The 22,120-nt window shown below is 27.2% G+C and overlaps 1 protein-coding gene across 1 annotated transcript; it reads left to right on the forward strand.

Moving 5' to 3' along the window:
- Nucleotides 1-2,446: 2,446 nt before the first annotated feature.
- On the forward strand, nt 2,447-5,294 carry LOC100215816 (galanin receptor 2b). Its single transcript, XM_065818808.1, has 2 exons — nt 2,447-2,605; nt 4,247-5,294. The coding sequence occupies exons 1-2, from the start codon at nt 2,591-2,593 to the stop codon at nt 5,267-5,269; spliced, it is 1,038 nt and encodes a 345-aa protein (XP_065674880.1). The 5' UTR covers nt 2,447-2,590; the 3' UTR covers nt 5,270-5,294.
- Nucleotides 5,295-22,120: the final 16,826 nt, after the last annotated feature.

The following is a 22,120-nucleotide window of genomic DNA, read 5'->3' on the forward strand; positions in this document are numbered from 1 at the left end:
CTAGATAAAACTTATGTAAATTTTGTCTAAAATTAATTTTCTGTTTTTTTAAATCGTTTTTAAAAGAAATTCCTATATTTTTTATTTTAGAAGTAGTTGAAATGATGTAACGACAGAACGCAGATCAGTTGTTTACAAAACTTCGATTGCAATATGTAAATACTGTGACGCGTAAACGAAAGTCAAAAATATTTATCATATAGTTATGAACATTGTATAATATGAACTTTTTTAATTTTAAATGTAATTCTTTAAGAGTTCAGTTACATTTAAAATTGAGGTTCAATTACATTTAAATTAATAAAGTTTATTTCAGAAATGAACTTTTTTAATTTTAAATGTAATTCTTTATGGGTTCATTTAAACTCGTTCTTGATCTGAAATTTAAATCATTTATGCACTAATTTTTATCGAACTTTTAATGTTTTTTTTTGTCTTATCGCAGGTGTTTCACTCTTATCATAAAATTATATCATCTACATTGTTGTCACTTATCGTGTGTATTGCTGTCACTTATCCTAAATATTGTTGTCACTTAACGTATATACTGTTGTCACTTATTGCATATATTGTTGTCACTTATTGTGTGGCGTAAATCTTATTTGTGATGTAAATTGTTTCTAATTTAAGGTTTTAGTTAAAACATTAGCATATTTGTAACAATTTATTAATATCACATGCCGTGATAATGGTGGGTTATGATCCCTTCCCCCTTCACACACACTTTACTGCCAAATTTTTTTTTTTTGATAAGGGGAGGAGAAGTTAATAAAAACATTTTATTAAGATAACTCACCGTGTTACACGAATTATACCTACCATTTTTTAGGTATATAAATTGAAGAGAAGTGAATACTGTTACATAGTTATGAATTAAATTTTTTAAGATAAATTTTTAAGATAAATTATTTAAATCATTTTAGTTATGGAGTTTCTTTTTTTAATATAAGAATAAAAATGACATAGACTCATTGGACATATTTTTGATTCATACTTATCGTACATTCAAAAAGACTATATTTATAAAAGTAACGATATTTAATGGTTTCTTTATATTCAAACAAAAGAGCATGGCATTGTTATTTATAAAAGCTACGTGTCGCGAAGTTCCGGGTGTTTTTTGAAACCTACGGATAAGTGTCGATTTACAGTTGGTATAGCAATCACCCTATTTTACCGGTTTTGTGGCTTAAGAAATTTGTAATCATTTTTATTTGCAGAAAGTTTAATAAGGTTACTAGAACAGGTTGCTAAGGTTACTAGAACATAGTCTGTTTAGTCAGTGTCATTGTAAGTCCCATAGTGTGATTATTTTTTTCGTTTGTAATGTTAGTTTACAAGTTCAACTAATTTGATGGGATGGATTTTTTGACGCCAAAATTACGTCTTTTTAGTTTATACTTACGCAAACTGCGAGCTGCGCAACTTGCTTTTTTTGTGTATATTTTTAATATTGAAAAAGGTTTATTGCACATTCAAAAAGTTAAGTAAAAATACTTTTTTTTACAATCTTTGGCTTTAAGTGAAGAGAGGGGGTGGTGAGGTGAAGTAAGAGCTGGAAGACATTAGGCAAGAGGCATCTTGAGGGGGGAGGTGTAGGGCTATTTAACCTCCTACGAAATTTAATAGTCAGCAAGTCGGACACTGGTCTCGGCAAAATTAGATCTATAGTTGGCAATCGGTAAATGTCAGCGAACAAGAACTTTTTTTCTTTTTTTGATCTTAGTCGGAAAAAAAACTTTTTAGGCCTTAATTGGCAAAATACAGATACGTCAACTCTCCCCCGCCTCCACCTTCCTTCAAGATCTCTTCGGAACAGCCCTGACCTTAAGTGTCACTGTAAGCGACTGAATGGTATGACCTTTTGCATTTATAACTAAATCTCGTTTTGTAACTGTGCTGTAAGTACAATATTTTAAATAAATTTAAGTAAATGGGCGTATAAATAGTTAATAAATTTAACTAATAAGGCGTATACAAAAATCTAAATATATTTAATACATTTAATATATTTTGATATATTACAGTATGAATCTTTTTAGATATTTTCTTTATCATTCACGATAAAAATTGATTTACTTGTTAAATGTAAAATTTGATTTCGAAAATTTCTTGAAAATTGCAGAAGGCAATACAAAAAAACTTGAGAACCTTCGAAATGTAGAATAAATCTCCTTAAAGACGCACGATTTTTTTTATTTTAAAAAGCAGCTCTGAGAGGGAGGACACTAAAACTCTTCTGACGAACAGAAAAAATGTTTATTAAGAATTATGTCCAATCATATTTTTATTTAAAACAAACACGATTATTACGTTTTTATTATAATAAACAATGTCAAAGGAAATGAAATGCAATTATTTTACCTTTTCTATAATTAAAATATTCGAAACTGAAAACAATTTTTTTGGATAGTTCAAATAGGATTTTATTTCAAAAGTAATAGATTATTGTGTTATCTATTAAAAATGTCTTAAAAAATAATGTAATGTTTCCTTTTTGATTTTTGTTATCGTTATTCCTACATTTACAAAGGTTTAAAAAAGAATATTAAAATATTTTATATAAAGATTGGTAAAAATAAAGTTGTAAATGAATAACACTGAGGTAAGCTATTTAATTTCCACTTCATTTTTTCTTATGGTTACCATTGCTTTTAGAACTTTTAGAATAAAAAGGTGAGAAAATGTTTGCTTTGTGGAATTGAAAAATTATTTTCTATGTTTTTTCCTACGCGTTTTAGGGTAGACGAAATGGGATAATATGATTTTTATAAATTTGGTAAAATTTATTCAATCTACATTTTAGACAGGAAAACAAAAACGCCGATATAAAAAAAAAATTTCAGATTATTTTAGTTGGTCATGCATACAATTAATAAATTATTTGTCTTTTACAATGAATATAACAAAACTTTATACTTAAAACTATTCTAAATTTAAATCTGTACGTAATTAATGTTCGTAAATAATTGACAGGCGCAGACACATGTGGGTTGGAGGGTAGGGGGATAAGGTGGCAAATCAGAATTATTATTTTTTTTTAGTTGTATTTTTATTTTTTATTTTTTTCTCAATGAAAAATCGTTATTAAAAAAAAAAAAAAAAACTTTTTCAATAGTAAAGCAAACTGATTCAAAAAACTTGTTAAAAAAGAGTTAATTCATTACTCGGACCTAAACGCGAATCAAACTTAAATTTGAAAACATTTCTCGTTTCACCTTAATTTCACTTTTCGTTTTACAATTAATTTCAAAAAAAGTAAAAAAATAATAAGAAGAAAAAAATTTGATTTAGCTGACAAATTATTTACTGCAAAAAAGTTAATGGCATTTTATGAATGTCATCAACTGCTAATGATAAACCTATTTTGTTATTTACTTGACAGCACTTTGCCAACACATATAATTCCATGCATTTTAAAACTTTTATTAAAACACAATATCTTGAACAAGTCTGTTATATTTATAATTCTGTTATACTTATATTTATAAAATCCTCTCTAGGGACAACCCTGCTTATTTATTTACAAAAAATGGAAAACTTCTACAAAAGGTTTTCCTATAGCATGTTTTCCTACAGCATGTTAGGATTGCAATCACATAAAATGTTAGGATTGTAATCACTTCTTAACCCAATGTACTTGCTTTACTAATTATTTTTATTTTTAATAATTTTTCTTTTTTATAAATAATTCAACTTTGTCATAAGTTATTTGAAAAAACATTATTGTTTTTTGGGTGTTTGTGCTTATTGGTTTTTGCTCTAGTTGTTTTATAAAAAAATAATTTTTCTGCTAATTATCTTTATTATTGTTATTATCATTATTATTATTATTATTATTATTATTATTATTATTATTATATATATATATATATATATATATATATATATATATATATATATGTTTATATTAATAAAAACGCAGAATGATTTTTTGATAAAGTTTTAAATCTGTAGATAAATTATATAAGTCGTCCACCGCGTGAAAACTTTTTACAAACCATCCTCATTTGATATAAAAATTTATATATTTATACATTACTTATTTTGAATACCAAAATCTTATAAACATTCTATCAGGAAATTTATTCTTTTGCAAAAAAAAAAAAAAAAAAAAAAAACAAGTTAAAATAAATTCTGGTTATTATTTATCGAAAAAATAAATTAAATAATATTATGGTTTATAAAGTTTATGGCTGATAGTGACATTAAGCAGTGACGTAAATAATTCTTTATTTAATTTTAGTATACGTCAGCATTTCAAAAAGAAACATGGCAACTATTTTGGTATGCTATAATTGGAATATTCGGAATTATTGGAAATGGCATTGTAATGACCGTTATTCTTCTATCAAAAAAAATTAATCGCAAATCATCATTTAATGTCGCCATATTTTCATTAGCACTTGCCGATTTTTTGGTATCAGTACTTGGTTTACCAGTTTATTATATGTCAACAGACTCTTTTAAAATGAAACATCCCATAGGTAAAAAGGGAGATTGGATGTGTATGCTTGTGACAGGTTATTTTTTACCCTATTGGTTTCTAGATGCTTCAGTTTTTTTACTTGTGTACATTGCAATTGAGAGACGAAATACAATTTTGTACCGTAAGACTTTTAAATTAAATGCATACTCATTTAGAACCAAACTACTATCTATGGTTGCAATTTACTTACTTGCTTTAATAGTACAATTTTCAAGTGCATATTTTTTAGTTTATGATACAGAAAAAAAAGAATTTGGAAACTACTGTCGGTATAATTTATCGCAAAACCAGTCAGCCGTTCTTAAGATTATTTTATTTACTGTTGACACGATAATTCCCATTGTAGTTATTTCGTATTGTTTTTACCAGATTTTTTGGTCGCTTAAATTAATTGACAAGTTATTAAGAAAATCAATGGTTACGCCTACGAGCAAAATAATTAAAATTGATGTTGTTCATGATCGTAAGGTAGGAACAATAAAAACAATTGTTATTATTGCCGTAGCGTTTTGTATTTGTATTATACCGAACCAACTACTATTTGTCTTATCATCAATACATAAACCTTTTTTTGCTTGGAATGGAATAGCTTCACAAATATTTGTTTTAATGCGATTTTCAAATTCATTTGTAAACCCTTTTGTATACTGTTTTCAGAGTAAAGAGTTTAGAAAACATTTTTCTTCGATGTTGGTTTTCAACTTCCGCAAAAAATATTTGACTCCAACCGGTTGCAAATATTCAGATTATCAACAATTACCTGATATAACTTTGAAATAAATTTTATTTTGATATGACTTTGAAATGAATTTTATTTTGATTTAATTACAGATAAGTGAGTGCTGTAGATGTAACTGCGACCTTTTTATTTTTGTAACAAAAATCTTGTACCTCATACTAAAGCAATTTAAAATAACTACTTTAAAATCGTGAAAAGTACATAAATTAAAACAAACAAATTGTTTATAATTTGATTTTTTTTAAATTAAACTGTAACAAAGTTAAAGCTTTCCCGTAACCGGTAACCGGTAGTTTTAATGGAAAATTTTTCCTGTAAATTTAAAAAAGTTACCAGCCCTTAAAATTTAAAACTTCCGCGGAGGTATTTTGATTAAATCTTAGAACTTTTGAAGATCTAAAAATCTTTTTTAATATTAAAATTTACTTGTTTATTTTCAGATAAATGTTGATTTTAGTACAGTTTTAGTATCTTTAGTGCTTTTAGTTGAGCTCATGCAATTGGAATCCTCAGAGGAACTCAATATATCCTCGGTTTCCATGAGTTTTTGAATGATAGAAGTTTGTTTGATTTAAGGTGGCACACAACTGAAAACAAGTCTTTTTTAAATAACCAAACTTATGACTTTTTTTTTTGATGAGAATAAATTTATATTAAAATAAAATAAAAAACAACTATTTTTTTTTAAAGTTTTACTATCCATAATGGCCAAAAATGTGTTGTAAAACACGCGTTTTTAGTAAATCTTCAAAACCTAATAACTTGATTTTGTCTCAACAACTTGAACTAAAATTTTGAACATAGTTTCCTAGCCATATTTTACCCTGCTTGACCGTGGTATTTTTTGTGATTAAAATTATTTTACAGAATATTGCATTTTTAACAAAATCACCAAATATATATATGAAACATCAATAAATCCAGCACTTTAAACGTCAATATTTCACTTTTTATAGATTTTCAGTAAAATTCTGAGGGTTAAACTAAGTATTATATTATAATAAATAAATTCTGAAAATTTTATTATGTTACAAAGTATCGTTAATGAGAAAATGTGTTTAAAAGTTTAAAAAAATATATATCGTAAAAAAAGCAAAAATAAAAAAAAAAATATATATAATAAGAACATAATAATTATCAAAATCCACCTGGGATGTAACTATCACTTGTTTCTTTTACTGTATGTAATGACTGTAGGTCTTACGTCTGGCTCTGATGTGCTAGCCCATAAGCGCAAGGAGTGAGTGTGTTTAGCTTTCTATTCACCCGATTTGAAAGTGAACGAAAACATAACGAGGCCAGACGAGACGACAAAACGGTACATACTAATGCACTACACCATCACACCTGTAGACATCAACAGTCTCTTAAATCAGTTTATCAAATATTTGTTCTTTATTATATAGTTTTGTTCATAAACTTTTTTTGACCTTATCTTTGTATATTTATCCAGATTTGTGTTATTACGTGTGAATGAGTTATTACGTGTAATTACGTGTGAATTTGTGTTATTACGTGTGAATTAAAAAAATTGTACTGTAAACAAAAACACGCATGCAGAATAATTTTTGGAGCTAATAGAACACTACCTTGTGAGCCTCTTCTGCGTATACTTGGAGCATTAAATATATATAAAATCAACTTACACCAAGTTTTAATGTTCATGTATAAAACAAATTTAGGATTATCTCCTAAAATATTTCAATCCTATTTTGACAAAATAGTTCATAAATATCCAACAAAATTTTCAAGTAACAACTTTGTTGTCCCAAAATATAATTCAAAACTAACTTCATATTCAGTTCTTTATCGTGGACCCTACTTGTGGAAAATGTTTCCCAAAATTGTAAATACACATAAAACTAGTATAGAGCAGTTTAAAAATGAATCAAAACAAGCATTCTTACTTATGGATTTTAATATATCCGATTTTAAATGTTTTTTTTAATTAAAACTCAAATACATAAAATAATTAATACAAAATGTCACTGAGTGTATCAACATTTTTTATTTTTATTTTTTTTTATTTGTTATGGTATTACCTCTATGACGTTTGCTAATTTATTTACGTTATTTCTATGAAGTTGACTAATTTATTTTTGTTATTTCTATGGTGTATATTAATTTATTTACTTCTTATTTTTAAATTTTACTTTAAATTTTTAATTCTTAAATAAATGATAATATCTTATTTATTTTTTCTTATTCTGAAAAAATGGTCTTACTCTGTCCTTAAAGTTTTATTCTTTAAGTTTTTCTTTAAATGATAAGGAATTGTTATCTATTTTACTTTTTTACTTTTATTTTTTTTTTTTTTTTTTTTTTTTATAAATAGTTTGTTAACTATAGATATTTAAATATTACGGTTTTTGTAAATACATGAGAATAGGGCTCGGTAATAAGGCTAAATTAGTCTTCTTCTTGCCCTGCCAATATTTATTTTTATTTATGTGCTTCGAAACTGTATGTATTATTTAACGGCAAAAAAAAAAAAAAAAAAAAAATGAGACCGCATATTTGCGAGAAGCATAGCAGCGCAAAAAATTTTTCACTAAAATACGTATAAGCGTATTTTTGTAACACATGTATTCTTCGTTTGTATGTACTATACTACTAGATAAGTTTTGACATATCACAATCTCATGAGGTTTTTTGTTTCTTTTTTGTTTCTATCTAGTTTTCTTGATCTGACGTCGCTAAGTTAGTTTGTTGTGGTTGCACTATACAGTGTTCACTAACGTTCGTTAGGTCGTTTTGTCAACAATATCTTTTTTAAACGTTACGTTTTTCAGTGGTTATATGCTATTAGTAAAAAATCGCATTTATTGTCTCATCTGTTTATTTTTTCACTATTCTCTGCCTACTGATTATATGTCTGTATTTTTTTTTTATCTCTGGCTAATCATTTTTTAATTTATCTGAGTCTGTTTTGTGTTAATTTATCTGTTTTGCGTTAATTTATCTGAGTCTGTTTTGCTTTTGTCTCTACTTATCAGGCAAGATTTATATTTCAAGTCATTTTCTACCATATTTTCTACTAACTACTTTTATACTAACGACAAACATTCTTAGTTTCGATGTTTATGAGTGGTATTTACTTATTATATTTATAAGACACATTTCAGCCATAGAAGAAACGGTAAGTTACTCATAATTATTAATTACTATTTTCTATTTGCTTTGTGTTATTTCTATACATTAAAATTGTTTATTTTAACACATACGCATACATGCACGTGTATCGATATTGACTTGTTTACTCATAGACCGTTGTTTTATCATTTGTTTAGTATGACTAGAGCGTAAGTTATTGTTCACCTAATCCCTGAGTCCTAATATTTTCCTCCTCCTACAAAATAGTCTTTATATTTATTTATGGTTCTCACCCAATGACATCATCTACAATCTACTTCTATTTTCACATCTCCCAGATCTACGTGACTGGATGGCTCCGTTGGTCACTTTTTGCGACCATTGTGTCGCATAAACAAACAAATTTATTCTTTGTGGGTGGTGAGCCCCAACTTTTTCCAATATACACCACAACGACAATACGGATATTAGGCTATCCCGCTGGATGCGGTTACGGCGCTCAATAACCTAATGACTACGCTGATACTCACGCAGACGTTTATTCGGAAGCTCCACAATGCACGTCGGATCAGCGCTCGCTGACTATGTGCTGGGATCTAAAATCTCACTCCATAGTACATCATTCCACACCAGCACGGGGCAGTAGCTCTTTTGGCTAAGAGCGATGGGTTGTGGCTAATGTGTGCATTCGATCAATTGAAATCTATTCTGTAGGTTATACGTTTGGCTCTGATGTGCTAGCCCATAAGCGCAAGGAGTGAGTGTGTTTAGCTTTCTATTCACCCGATTTGAAAGTGAACGAAAACATAACGAGACCATACGAAACGACCAAACGGTACATACTAATGCATTACACCATCACACCTGTAGACATCAACAGTCTCTAAAACCAGTTTATCAAATATTTGTTCTTTGTTGCATATGTTCTATTCACAGAGTGACTAGAGCGTTAGTTATTTCTCCCCATGCCCTTTTTTCGTCTATTCTTCGTTTTTCTACTTCACAAAAGTCTTGCCATACATTTTATATTTTCTTATGATTTTTATTTTTTATTCAATGACACCATCTACAATCTGTTTTTATTTTCACATCTCCCATGTCTACGTAACTGGATGGCTCCGTTGATCACTTTTTGCGATCTTTGTGTCGCATAAACAATTAAAAAATATATAAGAAGAACATAATAATTATCAAAGTTCATCTGGGATGTAACTATCACTTGTTTCTTTTATTTTATTAAATCATGATTTGTGATTGTATTTTATTGTTTTAAATTCATAAAAACTCAAATGTTGGACGGTTGCTAAGGCGTTGTTAGGGAATTTATTTTTAACTGTCATCTACTAAAATGCTATTAAATCAACTTTTACATCATTTTTAAGATTAATTGTTTTTGTATATGTTGAAAGAATGATTATATAATCAAAATACCAAAAAATCAAAAAATTGATTTTTTTCAAATAACTTACTTATTTTCAGTTGTGTGCCACCTTAAATGATCTTTTTCTTTTTTTTTTTTTAAAGTTTAATTTTAGTTTACATTATTTACATGTCGTGATTTACATGTAATATATAAATATATAAACTTGGAATCTGGAAGAAGATCATAACGATCTTGTCGCCAAAACCATATAAAAATTACAATATAAATATAATATAAAATAATACAAGTAGATTATGACAAAATAACAATCCAAAACATTTCAAATAATAAATTGTTAAAATAATATCTCAAAAATATTTCAATATATTATCCGTTGAAAAAATAATATTCTTTAATTTGTTTTTAAAAACAGAAAAAGAGATGAATCAAAATTAGGCTGGACAATTTTAGTCCAGAGATAAGGTGCTCGATAATCTATACAAAATTGATTAAACTTTGTTTGACAAAAGGGTTCTATTAAATAGTTTTTATTTCGCAAACTATATTTATTCTTTTCTTTAAAGGTAAATAGATCTTTAACTAGTAAATCAAAAAAAAATTCTTTTTTCAAATCCATGCTTTATGCAAGCAGGATTCTATTGGGCCTAGAAATTCTTTTTTTGTTATCGTTTGTAGAAGGAAAAATTACTGTTTTTTTTTTTTTAAATTTAAAAATTACTGTTTTTACTAAATTTTTGTTTTTTAACTTAATAACTTAAGACTTAAAAAACAAAAGGTTTTGAATCGCTGCGCTTTAATATCTTCGAAACTGCAAATAATTTGCAAATCAATGATTTTTGTGACTAATACGCAATTCATATCAAATAAATAAAATGTATGGGAAAATACAAATTAAATTTTTGTTAACTTAATTAACTTTTTTTGGTCAAATTTTTCCATTTCCTTGTATTGTCATCGAAAATGATTAAGTGTGCAAAATTTGAGCAAAATTGGTTGAGAAAAAAGCTTTCAAAAATTGATTTCAAATTTTGTGGCACACAAACATATATAGAAAGTAACCTTATATAAAGCATGGAAAAACATGTAATAAAGGGTTGTTCATCCAACAAAACGTAAAACATAAAGTATTATACAAATTAAGTTCAAAAACGTTTAATACATTCATATCTTTGAATAAAGGTTTTGTATTTGAAAAACGATTTAAAAAATATATTATACGCATTGCATGTTTCTGATGGCGGTAAAGACATTGCAATTTATTTTTACCTGTACTTCCCAAGGCAATATTTGCATAGTTTATATAGCTATGAATAAATGAGTAGTATAGTTGTTTTAAATTATTTTTATTTAAATAATTTCTGGCCTTATAGAGGATTCCAATACTTTTTGCAACTTTTGTTCCATGTCATATTTTCGTCAAGATAAATACCTGGGAATTTTAAAACGGAATCTTTTTTTATTTCTACTTTATCAATATAGAGTTTTGGTAAATCATTGGGCAAAAAACGCTTTTTTGTTGAGGAGTGGAAAAGGATCCACTTTGTTTTGTCAATAGTTAGTTTGTTGCATTTAAACCAAGTCGAAATTTTTATAAGTTCTTCGTTCATACTTAAAAAAAGTTTGTTAATGTCTTTGTTTGATAAAAATAAATTTGTATCGTCTGCAAACATGATGCTCATAAGGTTCGAGGCCTTATTTAGATCGTTGATGTATACTAAAAAGAGAAGTGGACCAAGTATAGAACCCTATGGAACACCACATTTTATTTCAATTAATGTTTTATTTTGAAAATCAATAGGAAGCATATCTTCTCCGTGGTAGACGAATTGCTTTCTATTTGACAAGTAGCTTTTATACCATTTGATCAATTTACCAGTTATTCCGTAGAACTCAAGTTTTTTAAGTAGGATATCATGATTGACTGTATCAAAAGCCTTTGATAAATCGACAAAAACACCAAGTGTATATTGTGATTTAGCAAAAGAATTTGAGACTTCACGTGTAAACTGAATAATGGCTTGTTCAGTTGGACTATTTTTTTTAAAGCCGAATTGATTTTTATATAGTAAATTATTTAAAATCAGGTAGTTGTATGTCTTTTCAAAGATGATTTTTTCTAAAATTTTTGAAAACGTAGGAAGGATAGAAATAGGGCGATAATTATTGACGTTTAATTTTTCTCCGTCTTTATAAATCGGGATAACTTTTAGCAATTTTTAATAGGTCAGGGAAAACCCCTTGTTGTATAGATGTTTTAAAAACTTTAAATAGAATATTTTTCAAACTTTCAAAGCAATTTATAATTATGTTCCCGTTTATTCCATCGGCACCGATTGCTTTGTGTCTTTTTAGAGATTTGAAGGCTCTTTCAAACTCTTCAATTGATAAATCTAGGAATAAGTCATGGGGAGAAAGTAAATTATTAGAAGTTGTCAAAAAATCATTAAAGAAAATATTCGTAGAAGGAATCCTATCAGCCAGCCTACTTCCGACATCAGTAAAGTATTTATTAAATTTTTCCGCCATTTCATTTGGTTCATATTCACATAAATTGTTTATTTTAATCATTTTCGGAAGGAAATTTGAACAGGTTTTCTGATTCCCCGTTATTTCTTTTAATATTTTCCATATTTGTTTTGAGTCATTTTTATATTTAGTAATAAGATTAGAGTAATAATATTTTTTCAGGTTTTTACGAATTTTTTCAAATAGAGTTTTGTAGTTTTTATATATGCGTAAATTAGCATGAGATTTTGTTTTTAAATATTTTATATACAAATTTTGTTTAATTTTTGAAGACTTTTTAAGACCCTTGGTAATCCAAGGACTTTTTAAGGTTTTTGGTTTTAAGGTTATTTCGAAAACGGGAAAATTTGCAATGTACACCGAGAAGAATGTATTAAAGATCTTATTATAGATTACATTTATGTCTTCATTAAAATTTATATGCTTTTAGTTTAACACTGATAATTGATACTTGAACGTTTCTAAATTTTTTTTGTTAAAAATACGTTTTTATTATAGTTTGGCTTTTAATAGTGTTAGGAGTTAAAATTGTGTTGATTGGTAGAAAAATGGGAAAGTGATCTGATATATCTGATTTTATAATGCCTTTTTGTATGTTACTGTTATATACATCTGTTGTTAAAATATTGTCTATTAGGGTGATTGAGTTTTTCTTTCGTATTATAATTCGTATCTTATATTCGTATCTTATATTCGTATTCGTATCTTATTTGTATTCGTATCTTATTCGTATTCGTATCTTATATTCGTATTATACTCGTATTATATTCGTATCTTTCGTATTATAAGAGTAAAAACTGTAAATGACATCATTGTAATAGTAACAACGCAAATAATAATGAACTATAACAAAATATTGAAAATAAACGATGAAATAAGAAAGTATGAATGAAAACAATAATGAATAAAGCATCTCAAGTAAAATTTTAATCTTTTTTTTTTATGCAGTTACAAATTTAATTTATGCATTTTTTTAAATTTATGCAGTTACAAATTTTAGTAAACTTTAAAAGTTAATGATTGAAGAAAAAATTTGAAACTTGATAGAGAAAATATTTGAATACGCATCGGGTCAAAGCGCGTTGGTTAAGATGAAGCATGACGGCATACGAAGTAAGTAAATGGAGTTTTTTCTATAAAACTCAATTAAAAAAAAATGAAAAATGGATGGAAAAAAACCTAAATGTAGAGCTTTTATTTTAAAATACCAATCGGCTTTTTTAAATATTATTAACGTGATTTAAAAAAAAAGAGTTAAGGTGGATATAATCTAAATTTGAACCACTATCGTATTTTTTATTTTTATGAATTATCATTTAAAAATTTTGGTGCAGTATATTATAGAAATATTCGCTTCCATGACCCAGCCTTATGACAAAAAAATAAAATAAAAAAGCTCTAGGCTTTTGAAAAAATAGCCCTCTTTGGCTTGTGACCTTATTTCTTTTTAGCAAAACCAATAAATTTTCTTTCCGTAAGTTTCTCAATTTTTTTATAACCAATCAGCAAACATTGATAAAGTGGATTCGCAGTGAAACTATATAGACATTTAGTTGTTCTTCGGAGTTTTGCTGATCGGTTACCTAGTGACAGTCGCTATAAAAGGTAAGTCGATAATTTTACGACTCTTTAAGTTACAGCTAGTCATCAGCTGGCCAATTTTGGCGGCTGCCAATGGTCCACTAAGTAACCGATTAGCAAAATTATAGCTATCCGCTCAAAATGACAATATAGGTCAACTGAAATCCCGCTATAACTTCTTTGCTGGCCAATCTTTGATACAAATGTTCCAATGCTTTAATAATATATTACTTACAACTATATAGTTGGTACAAAGATACAACAGCTTTCTTAAATGTCATGGTTGTACAGTAAGCAACAAAATGTAAATGTTAAAGTTAAAAAGATTATATTATTATTAAAAAATAAATAAAAATGATAATAAAAATATTTAAACATTTTTATATAAACTTGACCTATAGAATCAAAAATACATTTTTCTATGGTTTTAAGCTTGTGTGGCAATATTAAGTCAAACACAATTACTTATTTAAGCTGTTTGATTTTTTAAAATTAGGCGACTTAAATAAGTGCTTAATTTTAAAAATCAAACACTTATTTAAGTTACTTTTGAAAAATTATTAAAATTAATTTTTCAAAAGGGGCAGCATTTAGAGGGAATTTTTTTTGTTTTTTTACTCTTTTTGTTACACGAAAGAGGTCAAAATCTTATATTTTACTATATGAAATAGGGTGGGGTGGGGGTACCGATAGAATTTTAGATATATAATTTTTTTAATATAATTTTTTTTAAGTTAATAACCAACCACATTAAAATTTTTGTTATTTTTCTTTACATTCAGGGTGTATACAATAACATCACAATGAGTAAAGCATAAATATATTTTAAAAACTAACTTACTAATCCTTTTTTAACATCACTTTCATATATTCAAATTACCTCACTGGTGGGGTAATACGGATACTCATATTATATTTGATACAATATCACTTATTAATTTTCACGTATTTAAAAAGTCAAACTGTATTGGTTATGTCTAGCAGTTTTCATTTTCTTACTGATACAGTCTTCTTTTCAGCTTTATTCTTCTCTTCTTCATGCAACCTTGCGGTAACATCTTGTTCTGTTAAAATTCCTCCCTTTTTGGCCTGGAAATGCTCTGTGTTTTTTTGTATATTTTGGTTGTATATTCACTTTTTCATAGGTTTTGATTTGTCAACAGGGTAAGAACCACTACCATTAAAACCACTTTTCAGGAGTTTGTTATCTATCTTACTGACAAGAGCTTTTAGTAGAGTTGGAAATATAGACTTGTCATCATTTTTATGTCTGCTTTCTCTTAACCAATTTTTAAGGACTTTCTTCCAATGGGATTCCAATGGAGCAAAAAAAACAACATCAAGAAGATGTAATGCGTGACTTGCGTTGTGCCTTTTTAACAGTAGAATATGATATATGGCTATTGCGTCCATCACACAGCAACAACAAAGGCTTTTCATAATTCTTTATGTATAATAAACCTATCAATCCAACTTTCAAAAATATAGTCATCCATCCATATGATTTTGTTACACCATACATCGCATTTTCTGGTCCATTTTGACACCATGCATCATAAAAGTGGATGGCTTTGTAGACGACAAAGGGCGGTAAACTCTGGCCATTAGCCTAAGTACATCAGGGCTTCTACTAAAAGATTTTCCTCAGTATTATTTAAAACAAACCCACGACCGCTTCCAATACTTTTTTCATTCCTTGGGATTTGATCATGGGATTGTCTGTATAATGTCCCATAAGTAATTCCAGAAGACTTTAATACAATGTATACTGATTCTCCTTCCCTTACAAGAGGATGGCAGTCATTAATTTGCTATGATCATATATACCAATAGTCTTTCGTTGGTATTTACGAGGCATAGTAATTTATTTCAGTTTTTATTATTTTGTCTAAAATATTTTAAAACAAACTTTATTTAAAGTATATAATTTAATTATAAAGTAAAGAGGAATACAAAAATAAAATATAAAACATTTAGATAGGAGTTAAAATTTTACCCTAACTATTCAGAGAAAGCAAATTTGAACTATGATCTTAATGTAAATAGTTCTGAAGCGTTATATAAAACTATTATATGTAACTGAAAAATGTATAATACTTTATTAAAAAGCAAAAGTGAGCATAAGTGTATATTTAAATGCCGTGAAGCTTTTGATTTTGTTATAAAATACTATGACGTTTGAAGGATTTTATATAATTTGTATATATCCATTTTACCCCACTAATATTTTACCTGTATATCCATTTTACCCCATTTTAGATTTTTGTTTATTTATCAATAAGGGTTAGAGATCTCATAAATTAAATTTTACATGTTCTTATATCATGGTCCATCTAATAAATACACATCATTAAACTTCCATAAGTAATATTAATAAAGTCTGCAGACAAAAGTTTTAAAACGTAATGTTTTTTATATATTTTTTAAAATAACATTTTTTACATATTAAGTATTGATGTAAATCAAATATAAACATTGTTAATGCAAAATAAAAGAAGCTAATTGTGTGCATAAACTGTTGGTAACTTTCAGGTTTTAGCATTATGTATTGATAACTTACTCCACTTATTGAATATATTCATATTGCCCCAAATCATGGATACATATTACCCCAACAATCCATATTACCCCACCCTACCCTATTAAATACTGCTTTAAATCTTACCTTTACCTTCAATTCATAAATTATGTAAGGTTTTATCTACATCACGACCTTAAAAGAACTGTTATCAGAAAAAAACATAAATTCTTGATTGTATATCTTTATACAATCAAGAATTTAAACTTGATCACCAAATTTTTAATGCAATTATTGTCTGAAATTGAAATTCAGTTAAACCTAGGAAAGAAAATGAAGCTCAGTCAACCAAGTGGATTAAATAATAGAAAAAGAGAAATAGAAGGATTTGAAAACCAATTTGAAAAAACACCAAAGTTGCCAATCGCATCGCCAAGGTATGGAATATACCATCTTTAGACACCATAAGTGCTGAATCAGTCAACTCGTTCAAAGATATTGTTTACAAATTGAAATTCAATATAGATGAATGATCGGACACACGAGTGTCTTTTCTTTCAGCACAGAAGATCCTGGTGTAGCACTAACAAAATATAAAATATATAAATATATAAGCATATATAACTGATTTCTGAAATACATAAACTCAAATTCAAACTCAAAACACAAAAACTCGACGGAATCCTGTGAGTTATTATGATTCAAATCAGTTATTACGGCTTGATAGTTTTAAATTCTAACCAAATGTATTACAAAATCCATAATCGAATTAAACTTTGATCTCATTTCATAAAAATGACATTTTTTGCGCTACAAAACGTTGCTGACATTTTCGGACCAGTTGAAACTGCCGTTTTGAATTAAATAAAAATGATGAAAATCTCATAAAAACTGAAGGAGTCTACAAATTGTTGATTGAAAAGTTACAACCAAATCAAAACTGGTATAGCAAAAAAAATTATTCATGCTATCAAAAAACGGACAAGATAAGAAATCCAGTTTTAATGACTCTAATAATTTATCTACAGAGGGAAAATATACCAAGCTCCAACGACTGTTTTAAATATTCCTCAAAAAATGCGGCAACTTCATTTGCCTTTAAAACTATGAAACAAATACATCCAAAAATTTTTATAGATAAGAACTTTAATATAAATAATGATGCTACCTTATCATTACCTCATCATTACCTTATCTTTAACTGACGTAGGTAGTTAGTAACATGTTGGATTGCAAAAAGAACTCCAAAAAGAAATGCAAAAAAACTTCAAAGTTCTATTTTAGATTCACCAAACACACAAAAGTTTGTGTGTTTTGTGGATTTAAAAAACGAAAAACGTATAAAAAAGGAAAGAAAGTTTACAATTGATTTTTTTTTTATATGTATATATAAAATTAACAAATATATTCATAACTATATAAATCAAATCATAAGAGTACTTTTATTTAACGCCTTAGAAGAAACTTATGTCATTGTCGTTTAGTAGAAGAGTTTGCCTAAGTTTTGTTTTAAAAAGGTTAAGCAAAGAGAGTGTTTTAAAATCATCATTTAAAACTGTTTCCATAATTTATACTCCTCGATTTGTGATTGAGTATTTATTGGCTGAATAATAAATTTTGGTTTGACAAAAGTTATTTTTTGAGAACCTTGTGCTGTAGATATGATTTATATTTTTAAATATTGAGTAAAATAAAGACGGTGCCGTTTTTTTATCAAGTTTAAAAATAAATGTAAGAATTTGATAAAGATTTATTTTGAAAATATTTAGTATATTGAGTTTATTAAAAAGTATTTTTTATTCGAGAGTCGACCTTCATTCGTAATAATCCTAATAGCACGTTTTTGTTTGCAGAGAAGTTTATTTATTTTTGTAACGTTGGTGTTGCACCAAGCAATATTTGCATAGTTTAGGTAACAATGTATAAATGAAAAGCATATGAATTTTAAATAAGATTGGTCTAAAACTGTTTAGCTTTATTTATATATACCAATATTTTTTGAAATTTTATTCTCAATTACATTTATATATTCTCTCCAATTAATATTTTCATCTAGAATTATGCCCAAGAATTTTAACGATATTTCCCTTTTTATTAAATTATTATCAATAAAAAGATTCGCTAGTTTTAATCGAATTTTTTTTTTTAGAAGCATGATGGAATAATGCATATTTAGTTTTAATAATGTTTATGGATAGTTCATTGGATTTAAACCATTGGCTTAGTTTATCAAGTTCTTTGTTTACTGTTAAAAATAAAATATTGATATCTTCATTGGAATAAAACAACTTAGTATCATCGGCAAATAAAATTGAGTTTAAGATGTTAGAAAACTTATATAAATCATTAATATAAACTAGAAACAATAGTTGTCCTAGTGTTAAACCCTGGGAAACACCGCATGTGATAGTCATATTATCCGTTTTTCCACCTTCGTATGAATATTGCTTCCTGTAAAACAAGTAACTTTTAAACTAAGCCTAGTTTGAATTTCTTATACCGTAGATTTCGAGTTTGGATAAAAAATTATATGACCGACTGAGTAATTCCACGTCAAAACAACCAATTTTTTAAAAAAATGCAACCCTATGTCCTTGGATTTTCTTTATATTTTTACCATAGTTAGTACATTATAAAATAAGATAAATCCCAAAATTTCAAGGTCTAACTCCCAACGGTTCGTGAGTAATGGTTGTTTTAATTTTGGCTACTATTATTGTTTTGTTCATTTTCCGCCATTTTTAAATTTACATTTCTCCTTATAAAACCAAGTCTTTAAACATGTGAATTCTAAAAATAAGTGACTTAGTTAATCTCAAGGTGAGGAATTTGAATATATAAATAAAAAACTCATTTTATAATTAAAAAGTACCTTAATATCAATTATAAATGTCAAAATAATGGACACCTGCCCAAGTAAAATTTTAAGGTGTGCGGTATATTTTTTAAGCTTAAAATTTCAAATTAGATCATTGTATGTTTGAAGAACATTGTGTGAAAAAATCATTTCTGCCAAATACATAGTTTTGTCAATATTTTACTTTTGTACTATAAATGTATATATATTGCCATGGTAATTTAGGAAAAATGATAATTCCTATCTAATTTGAAATGTTTTTTAAGTTATGAAAGTTTTTTAATGCATTTTTTAATTTTCTTTTTGTTTTCCTGTTTCCTTGTCTTTCCAAATTATCAAAGTTTAATTGCTGAATTCAGACATATTCATCTAGTTTAAATGTTGCAACTAATCCAATATAAATAATGTAATTAGTACTTGTGCATTTTAAATTTGCAAGTATAACATTTTTTAATTCATTATCAAAATGATTTCATGTGATATTGGTAAAGTTTTGAAGTCAGAATGCCATAAAACCTCATATTCTAGAAATAAAGAGATTTTTTTACTACATGACCTAGGCACTGATATTCGTCAAAACATTTTATGGAGATCTGAGTTGCGTGCTTGTGAAGAACTATTCAGCATTTGTAATCGCCATTTTCACTACTTTGAAAAAAGATTTGAAAAGAAAAATGGCAATTGTTGTGATGTTTATAAAGTGCATAAAAAAAATAAAAGGTAATTTGATTTCAAATATATAAATACTATCTGTAATAGTATACAACACGTATCTTAAATACCCTTTTTTTTTTTTAGGTAAATTTTAATGTTGGCTAGACACTTTGAGTCATTAGGATTAAGAGTTTTACCTGGGTGGAAGTTATGTGCTAGCTGTTAGTCAAAGGCAGTTTTATCAGTAGAACACCCTACTGAAAATGAAGTAGATGAAATATTGACAGAAGAAGATGAACCATTTACTCATATTAATTTATCCCTGGAAGTTTTAGGAGAATCTCCAATTAATTTACATTCTGTTGCTTTACATCAACGTGTTGCATCTGCAATGAAAAAATATAAAAAATCAATAAAAAAAGATTGGTGAAGATTGAGCAGCCCATTATGGAATAAGTAATTCGCATTTTATAGATAATTCTACTGCGTCTTCTTCGAAAAGAGATTAAAATAAAGCATCTGATCTGGATAAACTGACACTCTTGATGAAAGTAAAGATAAATGCTTCTGACTATAAAAATAAATTTAAAATTCTCACTTTAACTCCTGAATTTTGGTCTAGAGACTATGCTTCTAACTACTTTGAAGTTAGTGTGAATGCTATTCGAACAGCACGTTGTATGAAACAGGAGAGTGGCATACTTTTACTCCCATTGGACAAAATTGAAAAAAGTGTTCCACTTAATGTTGTCTCCATTGTTCAAAGTTTTTATGAAGATGATGAATACTCACAAACATTGTCTGATAAAAAAGATTATGTAAGTGTTGAAAAAGGAAAAAATAACAGAATACAAGTACAAAAACGATTGCTATTGTGTAACCTGAAAGAATTGTACAGCCAATTTAAAGTTATAAATCCAGGGATTAATCTTGGAATTTCTAAATTTTGCAGTCTGCTTCCTAAGTGGTGCGTAAGTGTTGGAGTCACAGGTGCTCACTCAGTGTGTGTATGTGTTTATCATTAAAATGCAGTTCTTCTTTTATATGCAATGAAATGGGATATAATTTATAAACATTTAATGAAAAAGGTTTGTTTTCAGTTATAAGTGTGTTTAGTTTTCAAATTGTATAACTTTTCTGATGGATGTGGAGGACAGTATAAAAATTATAAAAATTTTCTAAATCTATGCCATCACTCAGAAGATTTTTTATTGGAAGCTGAATGGATATTTTTTGCAACCAGTCACGGCAAATCTTCTTGCGATGCAATAGGCGGTACAGTAAAATGAACAATAGCAAGAGAAAGTTTGCAACGTCCAAAGAAAAATCAAATACTAACAATCGATGCAAATTTTGAATTTTGCACTCAAAAAATGCTCACAATAAAGTTCTTTAAAATTGATAAAGAAACTAAGGTTAATGTTAGAGCTACGCAAAATAAACGATTTGAGAAGGGAAAAACAATACCAGGAACTCGAGGATTTCATCATTGCATACCAGTTTTGAAAACATCTATGTTATTTAAAAAAACTAGTAACGATATAAATCCAAAAACTATTAATATAACTAAAAAATCAAGTAACCAAAATTTAAGTTTAATAAATTTTGAGCTAATGCAGAAGTACGAATATTACGCATGTACATATGACTCGTTTTAGTGGATTGCAGTAGTCGAAAAAAAAATGAAGAATATAATATAATAAAAATAAAGTTTATGCATCCACACGGTCCATCTGAACAGTTTTTCTGGCTGAAAAGCGATGATTATTGTTGGATACCAATTACCAATGTAATAACATTAATAAGTGCACCAACAATAATATCAGACAAATATGAACTTTCAAAAAAAGATTTTTACAAAATTAATAAGTATATATTTGTAAATCAATAATTTTTTAATGGATTTATTATAAAAAATTGTATATCAATTCAAGTATGCATCAATTTTATTTATTTTGAATACCACGATAAGCGAAATATACTATATTTGCTTTTTTTGTAATATTTTTCATTTAATTTTTAAACTATGCATTTGGCAGAAATGATTTTTTCACACAATGTTCTTCTAACATACAATGATCTAATTTGAAATTTTAAGCTTAAAAAATATACCGCACACCTTAAAATTTTACTGGGGCAGGTGTCCATTATTTTAACATTTATAATTGATATTAAGGTACTTTTTAATTATAAAATGAGTTTTTTATTTATATATTCAAATTCCTCACCTTGAGATTAACTAAGTCACTTATTTTTAGAATTCACATGTTTAAAGACTT

This window comes from Hydra vulgaris, chromosome 15 (genome assembly GCF_038396675.1).
Source record: "Hydra vulgaris chromosome 15, alternate assembly HydraT2T_AEP".
In the NCBI taxonomy this organism is placed as follows: Eukaryota; Metazoa; Cnidaria; class Hydrozoa; order Anthoathecata; family Hydridae; genus Hydra; species Hydra vulgaris.